This window comes from Pipistrellus kuhlii, unplaced genomic scaffold (genome assembly GCF_014108245.1).
Source record: "Pipistrellus kuhlii isolate mPipKuh1 unplaced genomic scaffold, mPipKuh1.p scaffold_m20_p_5, whole genome shotgun sequence".
Classification (NCBI taxonomy): Eukaryota; Metazoa; Chordata; class Mammalia; order Chiroptera; family Vespertilionidae; genus Pipistrellus; species Pipistrellus kuhlii.
Window position 1 is genome coordinate 63,002,206 of NW_023425551.1, and position 23,085 is coordinate 63,025,290.

The 23,085-nt window shown below is 37.4% G+C and overlaps 1 protein-coding gene and 1 long non-coding RNA gene across 8 annotated transcripts in view; both read right to left on the reverse strand.

Moving 5' to 3' along the window:
* ZNF451 (zinc finger protein 451) overlaps positions 1-23,085 on the reverse strand; it is an 85,756-nt gene that overhangs the window by 61,319 nt on the left and 1,352 nt on the right. For 6 of the 7 annotated variants that reach the window (XR_004983923.2, XR_004983922.2, XM_045572680.1 and 3 more), the window contains one exon: positions 13,875-13,955. Coding sequence is in view for 5 of the 7 variants with exons in the window: in XM_045572680.1 (XP_045428636.1) it covers positions 13,875-13,955 (81 nt within the window). In the remaining 2 variants the exon portion in view is untranslated. Of the gene's footprint in view, positions 1-1,743; positions 12,360-13,874; positions 13,956-23,085 lie in introns of those variants that run through there. The other variant, XM_036415485.2, reaches the window with a different exon arrangement.
* LOC118706180 lies at positions 19,102-20,408 on the reverse strand. Its single transcript, XR_004983927.2, has 2 exons — positions 20,239-20,408; positions 19,102-19,183 (listed from the first exon to the last, which is right to left on the reverse strand). It is a non-coding gene; the product is annotated as an uncharacterized LOC118706180 (long non-coding RNA).

The window sequence follows — 23,085 nt, forward strand, 5'->3', positions numbered from 1 at the left end:
TTTGCAAATGTTGACCTATCCTTACATCCCCAAAATAAATTATATTTGATTGTTGTATGATCCTTTCAATCTACTGTAGAATTTAGTTTGATAATATTTTGGTAAGAATTTCTGCATCCAAACTTTCTCAAATATTAAATACAGGCAGATCTTTCACTTTACTTCCCACTCATCAGCTCACCCAAAGTTGAGTCTCTAAGTCATTTGTTATTGCCATAACTAGCTAAATCGGTTTTCTAGAAATATTTACCCAAGATCAAATCAAATAGAGGATTTTTTTCTTCTATTCAAAAGTAGCAATTCTGCTTTTGTAAAGCAATCTCTAAAAAATCAGCAGAAAAGTGGGTCTTACACAGGAGATATTATTATTTTATAACAGCTTGTGGCAATGGATCATTTTTTAAAATACATTTTTATTGATTTCAGAGAGGAAGGGAAAGGGAGATAGAAACATCAATGATGAGAGTGAATCATTGGTTTACTTCCTCTGCACATCCCCTACTGAGGATTGAGCCCACAACCCAGACATGTGCCCTTGACCCGAATCGAACACGGACCCTTTAGTCCACAGGCCAATGCTCTATCTACTGAGCCAAACCAGCTATGGCGCGTAGATAATTTTGTGGCTTTTTTATGATAGGCAAATGATTTATATTTTAAAATTACTTATCTCAAAAAATACTTTAGTTCTTAAGTAACAAAAACCATTAAAAAAATTAAGTATTTTTTAATGAAAAATATAAATACAGTCACTGGCCCACTCTGTGAAATAGAATAATTCTATTCTATGTACCATACTAGGTGATATTCTCTACGAAAAAACACTTTGTAAAAATAGCGATTATCCAGAAAAGTGATGTAACAACCCAGTTCCCTGACTCACCAAGGCACTTTTTGGCTACTAAAAAAGTCAGGAATAAAAAAAGATGAAACTTGTAGAAGGAAGGAGGGTGGTGAAGAAAGGGAGAGGGAATATAGATAAAACAACACAAGGCAAAGGTTTATTTATATTGTTATTAGAGGCTCAGTGCATGAAAATTGTGCACTCTGGGGAGTCCCTCAGCCCAGCCTGAGCCCTCTTGCAGTCCAGGAACCCTTGGGAGATGTCCGACTGATGGCTTACCGTAAAGTGGGCCTAAACTGTCAGTCAGACATCCTTAGCACTGCTGCAGAGGTGGGAGAAACTCCCTCCACCACTGCTGAGCTTGCCCACTGTGAGCCCAGCTTCTGGCTGAACAGCACTCCCACATGGGAATGCACTGACCACCAGGGGGCAGCTCCTGCATTGAGTGTCTGCCCCTTGCTGGTCAGTGCACATCATGGTGACCACTCGTTTCGCTGTTTGATAGATTTGCATATTAGCTTTTTATTATATAGGATATCTTGAGTGTCAGCTGGCACTGATTAGTCAGAGGAATACCAATTGGAGGATGTCTATTCTCTCCTTCATCTTTATATTCTATGTAAGGGATCCCAATTTTAAAAAAGTTCAATGGAGCAACCAACTAACTGCAAAAGTGGCATAAACTAACTTTGCAAATTGTATTATCCATCTAACTAGCGCACTTGAACAGAATTCCTGAAATTGCATTACTTCATACAAAGTTAAATTGCCCATCCTAAAGCTTTGGTCCATAGTTTAGTCTGAAGTCTGCACCCCTAGAAGTGCTGTTTACTAGAAGTTTCTTCTGCCCAACTCATGAACTCAAGTCACATCCCAAAAAACATTTTGAAAAGCAACAATTTTCCTCAAGAATTTTATATTCAATACAGATAAAGCAGAAGAAATAAACACAGCAAAGTAGTACAATATTTATTTACCATCTCCAGCAGCAAAGCTTTGGAACCAGGAAACAAGCCTTTTGTACAAAGCAATCTCCATCCTACTCCAAATGGTTATTGTTTACAAATACAAAGTACACAGAACATCTACTTTATTTTTTTCATCTATTTTATACGAACAAATTTTAAAACATACATACAGCTATACCCCATTCTGTAAAGTAATTTAGTAAGTTAAGAAGGCTAGTACCATTGAGCCTGTTAAATAAGATTCTTCCTGTATTGTCTTTTTGGGTAAACTGACAATATCTATTTGTATAAAAATCCCTCCTAGGAAGGATGACTTTGATTCTCCTTCAGTACAGGACAAAAATAAATAAATAAATGTAACTTTGGAACTTAAAGGAATTAAAAAATATATCTGAATATAAAGCAAAGCAAAACAAAGCAGAGTTACATCATTTTAATCCTGAGTGCCACTGCTCTACCTCTGGCACAGGGAAAAAAAAAAAAAAAAGATGAATTATGCAGAGAGAACAGGTGAAAGTGACAACAGCAGCAAGAAAATCAAACAGAGGAAAAACCAACAGGAAGTTGACAAAATGTGCTTTGTGTGCTGCTGGAGATACCACTTGCACGAAGTTCACAGGGCCTTCCTTCAATACAATACCTCATAACTACAATGAAGCAACTTTTTTAGAAGTTTCTTCATTTTCCACAAGTCCACCCACAAATGATCTGTAAGCCAACATACAGGGAAATTACCCACATTTAGCTACTCCGAGGATACACTGCCAATAGACAAGCCTAAAGTATGCAACTATACACCCATAATGGGATGTCATATTCCACTTCAGGGACATTATCCTGTTCATCTTCAAAGCTATTCTCTACCAATATCTCACTTCTATTTCAATGCTTGAGCTATGGGGTAGGGGTGCACTGATTGAGAGCTCTCCTTTGGCTCAGCTCAGGAAGAAAAATAATTGCTCCAGATGTCTACAGTGGACTACAATACAAACCAGCCTCTAGTCTAGACAGACTTACTTTCTACAAGTAAAGGCTACACAAACAGTGTATTCTGAATAGATAGGAACCAATGTTTTCATGGGTAATGAAATGTATCCTCTTCCTTCAGCTTAATCCCCTCCAATTCTGGCCTCTTAAGGGCCATTTCTTACAATTCTGAAACCAGAAACACATCATTCCCATGCTCTCATACACTGATTCCTTCACCCGATTGCCTTGCTCCTATTCTCCACTAGTCCAATCAACCATTGCTGATTGTGTACCAAACTTCAGCTCAAGAATTTGATAAGAAAAGCTTCCTTAACCCTCCAGATGAATCTCTCTTTTGTCCCAACTTCATCACAGGCATTCCTCTAAACAGGATAATTACACTGTGTTGGTATTCCTTTCTCTTAATATAACATCTCTTAACACATTGCAGAGAGATCACAAGAATTCTCATGTTTTCCTGTTCTAAGGCTCGTGGCCAAACATACTTTAAAAAGATATTAGCTTGTAAGCACATGTAATAAATAACTCCAAAATGCAATGGATATTTAATTTTAAAGCGTGCCTTTAAAATTTATGTAAAACATTTTTTGTACTCGTTCAATAGAAACTTATCTGGCCACTGATTAAAGCTAGCAATAAAACTACTGGTCCACAATGTATTAACACCCAGCATCCCAGACAGACTACCTGCCTGCACATGGCAATTACTGAAAGAGATGTTTAACAAATAAAAAGATTATTGTTTTCAACACTGACACAAAATGACAAAATACCATCCATCAAAAATTGTATACACATACCTACATATCCTAGCTCTTCATTCTACATTCTCTTTAATTTTTCTTATTGTTTATTATGAACATTTCTTAGCTTGCCCTTGAAAAAAGAAACTGTTTTACTTTAAATGTTTTTCAATGACAGTACATTATTGGGCTTGCAATATAGTTGAATCCAACCTTAAAAAACTGAAAACAAGAGGAACATAATCTGATGACACGAAACTATTACATGCTATTAAATACATCTTAAAGTGTATCTGTATTTATATCCAATACCATCCCACAGTAACAAGAAACTACCAATATGGACAGAAATAGCAGAACTACTGAAGAAAATCTATATTGGGCTTTCGACTTTTCAAAGTACTTCTAGGCATTACCTCACTTGAAAGTAGAAAAACAGAGGCTCAGAAAATAAGTGCCTTGTTAATACTCAGGTCAAGGTGTTTGAAATTCAAATACCACGTGCTTTGCATCATTCTACCTTCCTTTCAATAAGCCAATATCCTCAAGTTACCAGTAAAAAAATGTTTGTGTATATCTCAAACAAAATGGGTGTAACAAACAAAAAAGATAGAACAAAGAAAAAAAAAGCAGTAAGAACCATTACTTAAACCAGGGGTGGAGAACCTTTTTCTGCCACGGGCCATTTGGATATTTATAACATCAGTCTTGGGCCATACAAAATTACCAACTTAAAAATTAGCCTGCTTTATTTGGCCAAACATTTAATTAATTCACCCCTAATGCCTTGGCAGAGCCAGACCAAATGATTTCATAGCCTTATATGGCCCCAGGGCCAGACTTTCCCCACCCGACTTAAACAATCAGTGCTGAAAATAAATATGACGCAAATAAGCAACATATGAAAGAGAAGCCAATGACTATGCATCAAGAATAATCATAGTCTAGTACAGTAAAACTTCAATGGGAAAACTAAGATGTTAGAGTCTTTTATCTGACAAGCCAAATAACCAGGAATTAGTTAATATAAGGCATCAAATACTAAGGGTTGAGAGTATATATATATATATATATATATATAATCACAAACACTACTACTATATATCAAAGATTAGTGTGTATCATGGAAGACAAAGATTAGTATATCTCAAATTAGCTAATCAGAAAGGTAAGATCTGAGTGGGACCTTGAAATATACAGGGAGGCAGCCTAGTACAATTGACTTGAGACTATGAAGGAATAGAATTCAAAGCTCAATTCTGCTGCTTGAGCAAGTGGCTTATTGGTAAATTTCATTTCCTCATCTGCAAAATAAGGGTGAATGTCTGCAAGTGCCTTCTAGCATTCTAGTAAATATAAGTTCTATAAGTGAAGTTTCTCTCCTCTACTTCCTTCTCAGGCAGATGACAATTAGACTCAAGGCTATCAAGGTGCTTCCAAGATCTATCAAAATATATTTTTGCCAAAAGTAAAAGAAAATAGGTGCTGTTACAAGCTATTAAACAAAGACCAACATGCATGCAACTCTATGCTCAGATTCTAAATGAGACTATTACAAATTAACTATATTCCACCCAATACAGAAAAGAATGGTCTGCACACTTAACAGCAGGAAGCTTAATGTAAATAAATGTTTAAAAATAGAGCTGAAAATTTAAAACTTGTGACAAAAATTGTTTTCCCCCCACGTTTACATCATTGTTGCACCACTAATTAAAATAAGAACAGATAAAGCTGACTGCAAACCAACTAGATATTTTAGCACATTACATTATAAATGAAAGTATTGTGAAACATAGTCATCATAAATAAAAATGGGAGTTAACAAGAGGTCTAATTGTAGCCCTTAAAATTGAATGCTGTGATAGAACAACTCTTATGGGCCAGGGGGGAAAACAACAACAGAAAGCATATGATAGCTCCTGGGGGGAGGAGAAACAGCATCTCAAAGTTAGTCTTATAAAGGGACAACTAACAAAACTCAAAACAACCCTTGAAATATTTAAGGTCAGAGGAAAAACTTTAAAAATTATTACAAGATATAAAGCACTTACTTCACCCCTACCAAGAAATATTTTCAGGAATATTTGAAAACTCAATACAACTTGAGAGAGCTCCTAAGTCCTAAAAGTACAGACAACCTGAGAACTCTTGTTGAATTCTTAGCAAGGCATCAGAAAGTCTAATAGACCATTTGAAATGGACAGTTACCTCAACAAAATCAGTAAAGCCCTTAAGACCTAGAGAAAACTGGCTAACTTTAAGATAGAGTACACATCTCAGAACTATACTATAAATTCATGAAGGGACTAAAATCTTTATACAGAGAAAAGATGCAATTGACCATAAACTACATGTAATAATACATTTGTGTGAAGAATATATAAAAATGAGAAAATAATACTACCATTAAACAAGAAAGCATTAAAAACCAATGAAGGTTCAATAGAGAGGGAGTAGTTTAAGAGACTGGACTCGCTACCTTTTTTTAAGACAATATAAGAGAAAACTAGAAAATATCTTAAATCTTGGCTAGTTCTCCCATCCAAGTACTAACCAGGCCCAACCCTGCTTAGCTTCCGAGATCAGACGAGATCGGGCGCGTTCAGAGTGGTATGGCCGTAGAATCTTGGCTAGTTCTATGGGTAGAATGAAAAATATAACCTCCATCAAAGAGATTAAGAGATGTTACATAAAGAAGAAAAGAGCAATACAAAGAATGAACTGATATGCTACCATCAAAAGGTCATGGTTGGACTGTGATTGCTTCCAGTGATAGCCAACTAGAAGCAAACATAATTTCCAGTAATAAGATACTTCAATGTTATCAAACACTACTATAGAAAAGTTCTCATTATATAAAATCAAGCAAATGAAAAGACAAAATAGTACAAAAATACCATTCCACTAATCAAGAGAAAAAAGATTTAATAAAACAATATTCTCATTCAGTCAGGAAGGGAAACTCCTTTAAGGACATTTTAATGGCTTATAAAACTTGTTCTATCTGAAAAAAATAACAAATATTTTCATTCAATGCAATGATCATCAGCTTACTGATAACTTCCACGTGTATATTTTTGTTAAGTGTATCCACTAATGAAAAACTATATAGAATGGATTTGGCCGATGCATACAGATATGACAATTGGACTTGTGGTTAGCATTAGGTAAAAAATTATAAATTTCAAAATATGAGGAAACCTAAATAGTGCAAGTCACAGGCAAAATATGCCTCACATTTTTTAAAAAAGTTTTCAGTTATTGCAATCTTTAAAACTCTTTCTACAAAGATCTAATCCATAATTTTGGCCCTTCATTAGAATCCCAATTAATTATATCCTCAAGAATACTGAATGTGGCATTTAATGCTATTCATGTCATTCAACACTGTATCCAATTTTATAACTAGAAGGGATTCTGGACTGTGCCTATTCCAACCTCCTTGTATTTGGTAATTGAGAATTTATCCTGTATGTATTGGGACCTCAAAGACATTACTCATCAGATCACTCAGTACAGTACTAATGTGATATACTAAATAGTATCCAAGTAGGCTGAAAGAGTTTATGCTCCCCTTAAATGCAATTTTGAGGACTAAGTAAATAATGAAATTATAATGATAAAGAAGGTGCCACACAATTTTAAAAAGTTTAAATTGCAATTATAAATGATAAGGAAGCTGTCACACAGTCTTAAGAAAAAATAGAAAGATAAAGTGTCAGCAAATTTACTACTTTTTCCTAATGTCAAATGGAAGTTGTGTTAGCATGGCTAGATAGGAGACAAATGACTCAATCAGAAAGCCTACAATCTACAGATAGAAATCAAAGCTGCCTTAATGCCCCCAAAACTGAGCTAATCACTATTAACTAAAATGTACTATTGTGAAGTTATTTAAATAAAGGAGGGACATACTCTACAACCTTCTGAAATGGATAAACAGTGCTATAAAAAAACCAAAAAACATTCAGAAGGAGAGTACATTTAGATAGTGCAATTAATTATACAAATGAATAAACTACAAGATTAAAAATCACTGTACAAAATTCACTTATCACCAGCAACATATGCAAGACATCAAAATGTTAACTTTTAAACATGTGTGAAATTTTAAAAGGCACTTCATATAACAATTAATGGAAACAGTATTTCTCCATACACAGAACTACAAGAAATCATATTGTGTCCACATATATTTTATGTCTAGTCAAGAAATAACATTTTGAAGAAAAAGGATCATTAGATACATCCCTTTTGAAAATACCAAATTATTAACTTACAATTATTCCAAGGCCTCCCAGAAAACCAAAAAGTGTTTAAACATAAGAGGTTAGCCTAATGGAGAATTTTGTCATAGGCTCTGCACATCACAGGCACATATGAAAACTTATCTAATTATGAGTTCTATATGCTACTGGGGTAGTCTCAGTAGACCAAATCCTCATTTTTTGTTTCATAACACCATCATCATTCAAGTATGTCAGGGAAAGTTTAAAATAACAAAAAGTCAAACAGGTTAAGAATGTTTCTTCTGTAGTCAAGAAGCTAATCTATAACTACAAACTGTCCTAACTCTATAGCATTTTGTCCCCATCCCCACTCAATTGTCAAATCCCTTCAGATGTTACCTACTTGATTACCAAAATTCAATAATTTCTAAATCTTTTTACTTGTAGGAAAATCTCCTGGAGAGACTTGGACATAGCAATTAGAGAGTGATAAAGCAATGTTTTCAGCTTTATTATTGAGCAACATAACAGGAGGAAGAGAATAGCAATGCTGTTTTAGAAATATTTAAAAAAGGAGGAGCTACACACAACAATGTACATATAGCTAACACTACTACTGAACTATACTTAAAAATGGATAAGGCTGTAAATTTTAGGTTATCTTTTTTTAACCACAATAAAAAATTACAAAGGAGGAGCATATTAAGCAGAAGTGCCAACACAATTTCAGAAAATCATACTTAAAGCATCATTTAGTTTGGCTTGGTTTCTGGAAAATAAGAATACCTCAAAAATCAAGTTTGTGGCCAAGAATTTAATTCAGGGAAAGAAAGGAAAAGTGGGAGCAGTTTAAAGTAGTCTTAGCTAATTTGGAACACCTATGTGCAGACATACAGAACAGTTCCAAGGTCTGCCTCTCTCACCAGTGACTAGTCCTTTCACAGAAGAAACTGTAGTCCCATGTTGATGGCACATAAGACTACTTTATTGGGGTAGTACATATCATGTATTATTAAACTCTTGGTATGATTTTTTAGGCCTCGGTTTCTTTATAGGCAGTTAATTAATGCTCTTCTAGAGTTCAATTTGAAAGACAATTTCTACAGCACTGGAATGAATCTAAAGTAGTAGAAGTAAAACTTTACGGAAATTCAGAAATAAAAAGGTAAATATGAACCATAGATATGACCAAACTTTCAAGATGATGATCTCAAGACTGTAGTTTAGACTTAAACTACAAATAGGACTAAAACAATACACTCGAAGTATCTAAGTAAATAACTTCTTTCAAGTAGGAATTTTTTGCCTCTTCAACCTTATAACACAAATATGGTGCTGAATATGGTTATGATGGAGAGAAAGAATGAGATTCTAATAAATTATTAAAAAGTGGGGCTCTAGGAAAACCGTCAATTACCACTGTACAAGAACTATGGCAAGAAACTGAAAACACATGAATCCTAACTAAAACAGTATTATATCCCACTAACAGTAGACCCAAAATATTTCAATCAAGCAGATAAAAAGATGTAGATATTTGACAAACAAGTTACAAAGTTATAAGTCTGTCAATTAAAAAAAACTATTTTGGCTGCAAAGCAAGTAATAATGGGTCATGTATTCAGACCCTTCAAACTTGACAATTTTCTCCATTTCTGAAGTCATGCTGCGAAGACAAGGATCTAAGGGTTGGTATACAGTACAGCCACTCCCTTGAGATTGAAAAGATACTGTGAGACATGTATTTGAGGTATCTGCTGCTAGTTCCAGGAGAGTGAACTATTAATTAAACCACGGTCGTCTCTCATGGTAAAAGTCTGACTAGGTTAAGGAAACAATAAACAAAGAACATGTCACTGAAGTCTTGATTTCAGATTTTTAAGTTATCATTAAAGGATATATCATTTAGATAGATATCCAGAAACAGAACTATGTGAGATGTTCTCTTTACTATATCAACATTTAGACTAAAACTTATGGATTTCTCAATAGCATCAATTGATGGCATTCCTCTTTATTACAGTAAGAGAACTGGATTGTCAGGCATGTTTGGAATTCTTGCTCTTTTTAGAGTTCAGATTTGCATGCCTGGATGGTGTAACATCTTTTATTTCCAGTCACTAATACACATATCTTGTTTTGTATTTAAAGTGTGATGAATTATCAAGTTCAAAAAATTTAACTGTTTAGAAGATGGGTTTAAGAAGGTCATCTTGGTGAAAGGTCCAGATTATCCTGAGAGAACACCATTACTGGGTCTCACAACTTGGTGATTGATACGAGTTTAATAGGTCAGATGCTTATAAGTGGCAACAACTAAGAATGCTCTCATATGTAACTTGGAGTGATAATGGTATGATAGCAACCAGTCTTGATGAAGATAGTTAACTGTGAAATTATTCTAGAAAGTATAGGTAGAAAAAGTCTTTTTCCAGCTGGTGCCCACTGTAGGCCTGTAACATTTAGTCATCCCACTGGAAGCAAACTAGATTTGGCAAAATTGGACTTGAATTCCAGTTCTTGATATACAGCTTCATGGTTGATTTTGAAGTCTCACAGAGCTTGAGTTGTATGCACTCAGTGAGTTCATCCTGATATAAAAAGATTTGTCATTTTGTAAAGATCTGACAAGCAAAGCCTGAACAAGGAAGCACTGTTAAACTAAAAATGAAGGACTTGCCTCTGTGTTAAACAGAGATCTGTGTAAGTAGTGGGTTATTTCCAGGCCATAAATCTGCTGGTCCTCAATTTACCAGCAAGATTTTCCTGAGGAATAAATCTTTATAGTTTGCTTTGATCACAAGAGGATTCCGATTCCTGAGCACCTTCCTCTGTACTTACTTTGAATCAGAAATAATGGGTAAATCTTTGTCCAACCCTACTTAGATGAAAAATCTCCACTGCTTACTTGGTCAATAAGCATAATTTATTATATAATTCATTCCAACAGTCTAGAATTTAAATGTAAGCTAAAGCAATTCCATACATGCATTCCGTTTTGAGGTGACCTCCTACATGTAGATCTGTTTAAGTCAGGAAGAGCAAGTGAAATACTTAGGATGTTGGATGGCTATACTGCTAAACAGACAGGCTATCAATTCTTGTACCCGTGGCGTTCTGGAGATTCTCCCTTTTTTCTGTATCTATAGGGGTGGTTTCGGGACTTGTACCAATCCCCTTTGGAGTACCCTCTACTGTGATAATGTGCTTTCTGATCATGACTATAAAAGTATCGATGTTGGTTATAATATTTGTGGTGGTCTTTATAGTCATTTTCTTTTATACTGTTTTCTTCTGCAACAACAGCATTCACATCTTGTCCAAAGAGGGAAGTGCCATCAAAGGGCAAGTGTGAGATTTTCTCCTGGGTTTTCTTAGTGAGAGATGTAAGTCGGAGCCAGGCTTGCCTTCTGTAGTCTACTGCCATTGCCATAACTCTGACTACAGAGTCCATTATGTCCCTAGTAGTACAAAGCTGCCAAAGGCCTGCATCCATACCATCAGATATTATACATCTTGCTTTTCCGCGATCAAACTCTGGGTCATGGACCAGATCCTCCATGTCTTCCCAGAGTTTACGTTGATATTGAGTCATATAGGCCATGTAGCTAGCAGCTCGGGCTGCAATGGAAGCAGCATGGTAAAATCTACAACCCATGACCTCCATTTCCTTTGAGGTAGAATCTAGAAGAGATGTTGTGCTTCCTCTTTTGTTATGCTCTAATGCTTCTACAATGGGACCCTCAGCTGGAGGATTTGGTTGAAAAGGAGAGGTATCCTTGGCCACAGGATATACCCTGTGTCCCATGAAAGAAGAAGGATGGCAATCAGCAGGGTCTTTAAAAACCTCGGTGGTGGCAATTCTCAGAAGAGGATGCAGCGGAGGAACCAGACGTTTTTTAGAAGTCACACAATCAGGTTTCCCATCACATGACTCTGCTTCAGATTGTAAAGTTACTCTCTTTATAACACCTCTCTGTTCCATTCTCTTCAAAAGACCTGTGAAACTGGTCTGACTGGGATCCGTGGGCTGTCCTTTGTCATCAGCTGAGGGGGATTTGCAATCTACTTCTTCTTCAACTGTGGATAAGTTCTCTTCCTTGGAGGTGATGTCCCAAGGAACTGAGGAGTTCTCACTTGGCCTAGAATGATGAAATCTGAAACAACTTCTGGACTGCAGATCACGTATCACTCGGGACATCTCAGCCACTTGTGTCTGGAGATAGAGGATTGCATCCTGTCCATGCTGTGAAACTGAAGACTCTGGTGGTAAATCCTCCTTGACCTGTGAAGAGGCCAAAGATTCTTGGGGGACCAGAAGAGGAGATGAAGGCAGATTCTGATAATTTTGTGATGGTTTAAGTGTATCTGTCTCAGAGATCTTAAAATCTGAATTATTTTGATCATTTTTTTGGTTCTCCAATGGGTTCTCAACAGAAGAAGGTTGAGAAACTATCCTCTGTGGACTGCTGGTACAACTCCCAGAGGAGCTGTTGTCTCCAATGGGAAGAGGAACATTGCAGCTAGAGCACATTTCTGGGCGATGATTCTCAGAGGATGGCACCTTAGACTCAGGCATTCTCTGGGTTATCCACATGAACAAGAAAACCAAGGAAGAAAAAAAAATGCTTTTAATATGTTAACTTTCAAGTGCAGAGATGCATGTCCAGTAAGTAGAATTCAATTTTTAAAAATTACTATAATTAAAATAATGAATGATGCAATCCACTATTGGTCAGCAAGGGATGACAAGAATCAATTCCACAAGCTTCACGTTCCCAAAGACCCAATACCAACTATTGGCATTAATCTGGCACTCTGTCCCTGAAAAAAAGGAGAATATAAACAAGCCCAATTCAAGTGGTGCCATCCTTGCCAACTGCTTGGTCCCATGATAGGATAAGAGGTGGTAAGACCATTGGTGATAACAATTTAAAAAAAAAATCACATATGATATATTTAAGACAATAAGAAGGAGCTAATAACTGCCGAGAACACTTGGGGTAAATCCCACTGAGGAAAAAAAAGTTTTTTCTTTTTCTTTTTTTTTTTTTTTTTTTTTACAAAAGTCCTCCATTGTAGAACCACTTTTAAGCCCCTTTAAAAATTCTCCCATTCACTCTGCACAAATAACAAAACTTTCCAATTGCATAGTCCTACTTTATGATTTGTAGTTTTCAAAGAGCTCAAATTTATTTTTGTTACCTCATTTCATCCTCACAACAACCCTGTGAGGTAGGTATTATTTTTATTTGATAAAGAAACTAAGTTAAAAAGCTATTTAATTTATCCAAAATCATAGACTTAATAGGGAGTAAATTTGAGACTAAAACCTAGATATTTTTATTCCAAGTTCAAGTCTCAATCTCTTTTATTACAGAGCAGAAGCTTCTGGCCACCTTGAACAAGACCAAAAAGTTCTGTAATCCATCAAGAAAATAGCCCATTAATAGCAATTTGGGCTACAACAAATGTAGAACAAGAGTGCTACAAAGGGCTCAGCTACTTTGGCTCTCAAAGGAAAGTATTAAAGGGTTAAACCCAAACAAACAAACAAACAAAAAATCACAAGTAAAAGAGAAAACTCCAAATATGGGGCATTAGAAGAGGTTAAAAGATATGATGTCTAAAGTAATATATCACCTATAACCCTTCCTACATGCCATTTCCTAAAGGATCTTCACATATCCTTTCTTCCAAGATAAAACAAATTTTCTATGTCTACATGGTTCTGGATGAAAAGGATCCAGTTCTATAGGGCACCTGAAGAGAAATAGGAAAGGAGAAGGACACAAGGAGCCAAAAAGCTTACAGTTTTTATTCCATTTCCCTTTTATCAGATATTATCATCAAGGCTTAGAACTTGCCTGTTTCATGTCATCCTTTCACACCCTCAGTGAAAGTGAAGAAACAAAACTAAAAGTAGGAGATATTCTGGGCAAAGGACTCCTTGGACTACCTATATGGCCCACTCTAACAGAAATAGGCCATCCTCTAAAGTAATAAACACAACCATCATTGATCTGATAACTCTCTTCAGAGAATGCTTAGTAAATGACAGGAGTAAAGAAATACAAATCAAATATAATGTACTTACATCACTATGAGAGGTGCTAGGCTCATCATCATCACTGCTGACCAAATCAATATATTCAAGAACAGGTCTTAATGGTCCTTCCTAGGAAAGAATTGAGCAAATTAACAAGTCATAAAGAGTTATTCAAACTAAACTAGCATTTTAAACAACGTTTGTTGGGATTGGCAAGAATTTCTCTGAATTCCTTATGGCTGGCAGAAAATAATCAGAATGCAGAGAAAAATATTCAAAGTGTGTACATGAATAAGAAATGAGGACGAACCCTAACTGGTTTGGTTCAGTGGATAGAGCATCGGCCTTCCATGGGCATGTACCTTGGTTGCGGGCACATCCCCAGTAGGGGGTATGCAGGAGGCAGCTGACTAATGTATCTCTCTCATTGATGTTTCAACTCTCTATCCCTTTCCCTTCCTCTCTGTGAAAAATCAATAAGACATATAAAATAAAATAAAAATGACGACAAGAAATAGAAATGATGATGAAGCCTAGGAGGAGGAGCCTAAACCACAGTAAGAGTATTGGGACTAGGTCAATCAATACAGAAGCAGGCTATAAGAACACAGATATTATGAGCCAGTACTTTTCAAATGTAATGGGTATCAATGGTTTGTTAGATATCCACACTCAAAATCACAGAGTTCCTTGACCAAGAGCTCAGCTTTATCTCCCACTTCTATAAAGTCAAACATTAAACCTAATTCTTCTCCATCTTTTCTTTTCATCCATACTGACTCTAAGAATCAAGCCTTGAATGCTAGACTTAAAAGCCTTGATTTTATCCTATAGGCAAAAGAGAATAAAAACTAACATGGGAGTAACATATGAGACTTGTGCATCAAGGTAAATCACATAAAGAAGTATAAAGAGTGGGAAAGGCAGATTAACCAGTTCAGATACATAAAAATGCAGAACTAAAGTAATGGTGACAGCAAGAATAGTGTGGTGGTCCATATAGAAGAAAATACTGTATATGGGTATAATGGAGAGGGAAGGGTGGGGAGCACAAAGATTGGCAAACAAAATCCCAACAACAACGAGAAATAAAAAAGTGATCTTCTAAGGTTTCAAGCTTGGGTAACTAGAAGGATACTAATGCCATTAATATAGATTTGGAATACAGAAACACAATGCTGATATTCTTTTGCACGTAATGATGTGATATGCCAATGGTACACAGAGGTATTTGGCAGAGAGGTGGAAATGCAGGCCTGTAATCTGGATGTATGAAATAACTGAGAATAGAGATTGGGGAATGGCTCCCCTAAAAGTCTATTAACTGTAGCTTTAAATTGAAACTATTTGTAGCCAAAGAAAAAAAGCAAAGAGGACAAAGAAGAATTCAAGGAGATGCTTGAGGAAATGCTAGAATTTTAGGATTCAGGAAGAAGAGCTATATTACCCAAAATCAAACAATCTAAAAAGGAAGTAGATGAGATAAAAATAGCTTCTACTGTTCATATAATTATCTGAGTTTGCACTATTCAAGAAATTTGCATTAAAATTTTTTATTACATGCCCACAGAAATAACAAGAAAGAAAGAAACACCAAGAAAGTCCCCAGGTTACCAGAAAAACAGAGGTAAAGACAGAATTTCCACAGATAGTAGGTAAAGAAATAAGGGAGTTGAAAGAAAGTAACAGGCACAAAGCAAAAAGAAGAATGGGCAGAAAAAACAGAGTAACGAAAAACGATAACAAACAGGATTAAAATATAAGTCAAAAAATTCTAGAAGAGGCAGAAATGAAAACAGACAAGAGAAAACTACCAGAAATTTACTACTGGAGTGAATCATTGGACTGTTATGCACAACTAAGCAATGGCAACTTCATATAATTCACACTAATTAAGAAGAATAAAAAGAAATCAGAACAGGTAATCCAGAAGTAAGAAAAAGAAGGAGTCAGTTAGGACACCTATTTATTACTAACAAATAACTATGGAGTTGTACGTGATAGAATGGTAGAAAGACAACAAGTGTCCGAGACCTCCAAAAAGACAAAGAGGCTGAACAGAAAAATAAGAGAAGTACCCCAAAGGAAAAGATTATTTTATAAACAAATACTCTAATTTCCACAGTGGATATAGAAAAACTTCCACCATAATAAGGGAATCAAAATATTTTAGTACCCCATTTATTTTTCTACTAATCAGTAGCATTTGTCATCCTGCCCTGTATAGGGATTGTGCTAAATTTTTCATGCATATGATTTTATCGAGTCCTCATAATTACTAGACAAGGTGAAATACTAAATTACTATTATCCAATTTAACAAAAGAGAAAACTAAGTGAGGTATATACCTGGTTCTCTAAACACGTAACTGGCTGTGTGCCCAATGCAACTCTGAAGTAATTCAAAATATACATAATTTTTTTAAATATTGATAGGAGTGTGTTTTATTTTACTTTTTAATATATATTTTTATTGATTTCAGAGAGGAAAGAGATGGAGAGATAGAAATATCAATGATGAGAATCACTGATTGGCTGTCCCCTGCCCTCCCCACCACCCCCTCAACCCGGGCCATGTGCCCTTGACCAGAATCGAACCTGGAACCCTTCAGTCCGAAGGTTGACCCTCTATCCACTGAGCCAAACTGGCTAGGTTGATACATAATATTTTTAAATCCATGCTTATTACCGTATTTTTCGGACCATAAGACGCTCCGGACCATAAGACGCACCAGTTTTTAGAGAAGGGAAATGAAGAAAAAAAGATTCTGAAGCAAATAGTGTCCTAAAATATTTTATGTGCATTAAAACCCAACATCACAGTCATAAACACATGTAATCAACCCTGTAAAGTAAACAGCAGCATTTAGAACCATTTTAGAGCCGGGCAAGCACACAGAGACCACACAGAGCCGGGCAAGTAAAAAAACTTTTTTTTTAAAGTATATGTGTAGGCTATATTTGGACCATAAGATGCAGGGACTTTTTCCCCCCACCTCTGGGGGCGGGGGGGGGGGGGGGGGGGGAGTGCGTCTTATCGTCCGAAAAATACGGTACTTAAGTTTCTGAGATAAGATACTTTTCAATAAGAGAAAAAGGACTACCTGCTATTATCCCCAACTCTGAATAACTTATAACACTAACCAAAAAATAAACTCCTCCAAAGAAGTAATGTTTAAAGCACAAAGACCAAGAGAAAATACAATACTTTCTAATATTTATGACTGCTTATATCCTTAACAAGTATACATGCATGCGGTCCTCCATTTACAAGGTATTTTATTTGAATACTAGAGGCCTGGTGCATGAAATTCGTGCGGGGGGGGGGGGGGGTGTCCCTCAGCCCAGCCTGCACCCTCTCCAATCTGGGACATCCCTCTCACAATCCAGAACTGCTGGCTCCCAAATGCTCGCCTGCCTTCCTGACTGCCCCTACCACTTCTGTCTGCCAGTCTGATCACCCCCTAACCACTCCCCTGCCAGCCTGATTGATATCTAACTGCTCCCTGCCAGCCTGTTTGCCCCTAACTACCCTCCTATGCAGGCCTGGTCACCCCTAACTGCCCTCCCCTGCAGGCCTGGTTGCCCCCAACTTCCCTTCTCTGCAGGCTTGATCACCCCCAACTGCCCTCCCCTGCTAGCCATCTTATGTCCACATGGGGGCAGAATCTTTGATCACATGGGAACAGCCATCTTATGTGTTGGAGTGATGGTCAATCTGCATATTATTCCTTTACTAGATAGGATAGAGGCCTGATGCATGGGTGGGGGCAAGCTGATTTGCCTGAGGGTGTCCTGGATCAGGGTGGGGGGTTCCCTTGGGGCGTGGGGCAGCCTGGGTAAGTGTCCTGTGGTTTGCAGGCCAGCCACGCCCCTTGGTGACCCAAGTGGAGGTCCTGGTATCTGGGATTTATTTATCTTCTACAATTGAAACTTTGTAGCCTGGAGCAGAGCCAAGCCTCTTGCTCGCTCAGTGGCAGCAGCCATTTCTGTTGGGGTTTATGTCTTTTCTATAATTGAAACTTTGTAGCCTTAAGCAGAAGCCTGGATTGGCCAGGGTGTGTGGAAAGCTTGGCTTCCTCCATCAACAGGGCCAACTCTAGCCTCCCGGTCTTTCCAGCTGCTGCCACTTCTGTTTGGATTTATGTATTTTCTATCATTGAAACTTTGTAGCCTTGAGTGGAGGTCTAGGCTGGCAACGGCAGGCTTCCTCCATTGCCAGGGAAACCCAAGCCTCCTCCTACTCTCTGTGGCAGTAGCCATCTTGGTTAGGTTTATTTGCATATGTGATCCTGATTGGCTTGTGGGCGTGACTTGTGGGTTTAGCAGAGTGATGTTAATTTATATATTACTTTTATTAGATAGGATGCTCCATATATCAATTAGTAAACTGTCATTCTCATCTTCTCTGTACCAAAACCAAATCAAAGGATTCTACTTCCAAGGCCACACAATTCAGGAGCAGAAGCACAGGTACAAGCAAAACAGATTATGAACACAATTGACTTAATAATCTAAGTTTAAAAACAAAATTTTTTAATAAAGAAAAGTTTAAGTTCTGTTATTAGAAAATTGATTCTCATACAAATCCAAAACACCAATTGCCGACTAACTGGAAAGTGTTGTCAATACACTAAGATATATACACACACAAAAAAACCTTACCTCACTCTAAAACAAATATGGATTTAACCACACGTGCAAAAATCTTATCTAAAACTCTAAATAATTCATTTGATTTTTTTTTTCCATATAGGTAAGTTAGGAGCATAATTTACTTCTTCAGTCCTGCCAATTTCAAAAATTTCAAATGGTTCCTAAATGCCTATTTTAAGTTCAAATGTAGTCCACAATTCGCGATCTATACTATCTAGCCCATCCTTTCCTCTAACACTTGGAGGGAAAAAATTCTTATCTTCCACAACTACACAAAATACTGCTTTTCTAATTTTGATGCTTTCCCTTATTTCTTCTCAAAAGAACCTTTTAAACACATACAAATACTACTTATAGCAAAGTAATAAACTGATGGACTTTTTTCTGGTGATAGCACCATGTATTTTTTTTTATAAAAGAACTTTTTACTATAATTATTTACATAGTTCTCATCTCCTACTTCATGTCCCACACTAAAATACTGATATTTTGGGTAAAATGTATTTCCAATTAATATGTGTAGCTCCAAGGTACTTAATTCATGGCTTTGCATATTATGAGCTCCAACATTATTTATTAAGCTAATTATAACCCTTAAAAACACCCAGACAAAAAATATCTTATTTTTTTTTTTGCCTATGACCCATTCTACTGCTGGTGAAATACCATTTGAACTATGTGCTCAAGTTATTTATGAAATTACTAGAGGCTTGGTGCACAAAATTTGTGCATGGAGCGGGAGGTGACCCTCAGCCTAGCCTGCACCCTCTAATGTGGGACCCCTCGAAGGATGTCTGACTCCGTTTTCCTGATTGCCCCTAACCACTTCTGCCTGCCAGACTAATCACCCCCTAACCACTCCCGTCAGCCTGATTGATGCCTAACTGCTCCTTTGTCAGCCTGTTTGCTCCCAACTTCCCTCCTCTGTTGGCCTGGTCACCCTTGTTCTCCCCTCTCCTACAGGCTTGATCACCCCCAACCACCCTTCCTTGAGGCCTGGTCCCTCCCAACCACCCTCCCCTGCTGGCCTGATTGCCCACAAGTGCCCTCCCTTGCACGCCTGGTCCCTCCCAACTGCCTTCCTCTGCTGGCCATCTTGTGTCCACATGGGGGCAGGATCTTTGACCTCATGGGGGCAGCCATCTTGTGTGTTGGAGTGGTCAATCTGCAAATTACTTTTATTAGATGGGATAGAGGCCTGGTGCATGGGTGGGGGCCAGCTGGTTTGCCATGAAGGGTGTCCTGGATCAGGGTAGGGGTTCCCTTGGGGTGTGAGGCAGCCTGGGCAAGGGGCCTGTGGTAGTTTGCAACTACCGGCAATCCAAGTAGAGGTCCTGGTACCTGGGATTTATTTATCTTCTATAATTAAAACTTTGTAGACTTAAGCAGAGGCCAAAGTAGGCCAGGGCTTTGGCTTACTTCTACTTACAGTAAGCCTGGCTTCCTCCATTGCCAGGGGAAACCCTAACCTCCTGCTCTCTCCAGGTCCATGGCTGCTGCCATTTTTGTTGGGATTTATTTATCTTCTATCATTCAAACTTTGTAGCCTTAAGCTGAGGCCTGGTCCAGTCAGGATATGCAGAAAGCTTGGCTTCCTCCATCACCAGAGAAACCCAAGCCTCCCTTCTGCTCTCTCCATGGCTGTAGCCATCTTGGTTGGGTTAATTTGCAAACTCGCTCCTGATTGGCTGGTGGGCGTGGCTTGTGGGCATAGGGGGTGATGGTTAATTTGCATATTCTTTTATTAGATAGGGTACCTCAGTATCTTCCACTATTTCCACAGGTTCAACAATTCCACATTAAGCCAACAATCTTGGCTGAAACATAAATCTCATGTGCTATTCTTTTTTTTTTTTAAATCCTTACCTGAGGATATTTTAAAAATCCTACCACCGATTTTTAGAGTAGAAGGGATGGAGGGGGAAGTGAGGGAAACAGAGGAGGGAGGGGGGGGGGAGAGAGAGAGAGACAGACACACCGAAGTTGATTGGTTGCCTCCCGCACACCATACCTCAACTGGGGCTGGAGATCAAACTGGCAATGGAGGTACAAGTCTTTGACCAAAAATCAAACCCATGACCATTGAGAGCCAGGGCTGATGCTCTAACCATGGAGCAAAACCAGCCAAGGCTGATGTGCTGCTTTCAAGTTTATGATAGGTTGCCTCAGCAGTTTTTATACCTTTGTATCTAGAGTAGCACTGTGAAAAAGCATGTCATGGGTTCCTAGGCTAAATAGTTTTCTGTGAGTAAATTAAAATACTTAGTTTCAAAGAAAGACATAAAGATGGCTGAAAAAAGAGTCATGCCACTAAACTAAACAGAAAATGAGAGAAAAAAGACCTAAATGAAAAGTTTTTGTTAGGGTAACATTCTGTTTCTTGATTTGAGCACTGTTTACACAGGTGTCCTGGCTTTGCAGAAGTCAAACAGTACACTTATGAATTGAATTTAATGTTAATTTCAATAAAATATAAATGAAAGGAGTCATTTTGGGCCTCTACATCTATATTTTTCCTTTCCTTCTGCATACTGTTTAGTTTCAGATTCTATTTTTGCAAACCACAGAAAGAATGATGTGCCATCAGGTGGATCAAAGATTATAAAATTAAATTAGTTAACAGCAAACTAAGAAATCCAAACCAGAATAAATCAAGAAATGACATCATAATGCTCTTTTCTGTATCTGAATTAATCTTAAGTTAACCAGGGAACTGTTTATTCTTTAATTGGATAAGCATTAGCAGTGTTTCCCAAACTTTTGACATATGTGTACCCCTACCATAATTTTCCTAACGCTGAGTACCCCTCGTCCTCATGAGAAGGAAGAATTAGGCGCAGCTAACCACAGTGCAGTGCATATCCCCACCCAACTCCCGTGCTACGCGTACCTCCACCCAACTCTTCCCGTACCCCTGGGGGAACACGTTCCACACTTTGGGAAACACTGACCTAGAGGATAAGATTGGGTCACAGAAAGAAGTAGAAAAGTCTGTTTCTAAATGAATTTTAAAATAGAATTCAGGTATCATTGTCATTTAGTGTTATCACTACAAAGGCAGAGGAAATGTTGAATAAGTTTCTACTACTTATTATAATTGTACTTGATACATATAATTCATCTGTCCATTTAGAACTTTTTTTTTTTAAATATATTTTTTTTATTGATTTTTTACAGAGAGGAAGAGAGAGGAAAAGAGAGTTAGAAACATCGATGAGAGAATCATCAATCAGCTGCCTCTTGCACACCCCCTACTGGGGATGTGCCCGCAACTAAGGTACATGCCCTCTACCGGAATCGAACCCGGGACCTTTCAGTCCGCAGACCGACGCTCTACCACTGAGCCAAACCGGTTTTGGCCCATTTAGAACTTTCAAACCTTTGAATCTATAGTTGAAAAAAGGTATAAATACAAGTTGTGTCAAGCTGGATACACAAAACTGATTGTGTATTTTTTTTATTCTGATGAAAGATATGACACATTCTCTACATTTAAAATAAAACGAGTTAAATTCAGCTGAATACAAGCTTATATTAGTCACAGGCTACAATACAATTCTTCATCCCAGAGTACCACAAAAAACATTTTTAAAATTTTATTTTAATAGATTCCATCTGTGACTTTCAAAGTAAGCTGTAGTTCATAAAGAATTGTGTCATTCTTATATTTGCACAAAATATCGAGATAAGTACTCTCCATTCACAAATATATCAATACTCGGGAAGAGCCTGAAATATCTGTCCTAAAGAGCCAGGGAATTGTTTCCAAGCATATACTTCAGTCACAGTGACTGCGGGCAGGATAAAATTCTTCTGACCTCCCATGAGTTTAGTTTAAAAAGAAACTAAAAGTGTAAAATGAAAGAGCACCATATATGCTAGCACGGGAGAAAAAGTCACACATGCTCTTGTGAAAGACTCCTACACAAACCCATTAAAACACAACAATTGACCCTCACAATGGCCCTAATATTGTGATACTATAGAATATTATTTAATAACCAGTTTTACAAAGTTGTCCCAAACACAAATACATGTCATATACTCTGTTAAAGAAAAATTATACACCTTTAATAACAAACCTCAACTACCATATTCAAAGGGTCCTTTAGAGTAGAGGTATTCTCTAAGCAGAGCCCTTGTCATATGTTAACAGTTTTGGGTGAAAATCATCCCAAAATACATCAGACCCACTTTTTCCCTAAACCCGTGGTCGGCAAACTGCGGCTCCACCTGCAGCTCTTTGGCCCCTTGAGTGTGGCTCTTCCACAAAAACACCACAGTCTGGGAGAGTCTATTTTGAAGAAGTGGCATTAGAAGAAGTTTAAAAAATTTGACTCTCAAAAGAAATTTAAATCGTTGTACTGTTGATATCTGACTGCTGACTAATGAGTTTGCCGACCACTGCCCTAAACCAATGCTTTAAGTGTGGTTCAGAGATTTGTCTATCCTTGCATTTCTCCAAAATGAAGATTCCTAGACCCCACCTTCAAATTCTGACTCAATAGGTCCAGAGGGAGGCCCAGAATGTACACACATAACTGTCTCAAAGGGAATAAACTCAGAAAATACAGTAAGTTCCTGGTGATGCAGGTACCTGCATT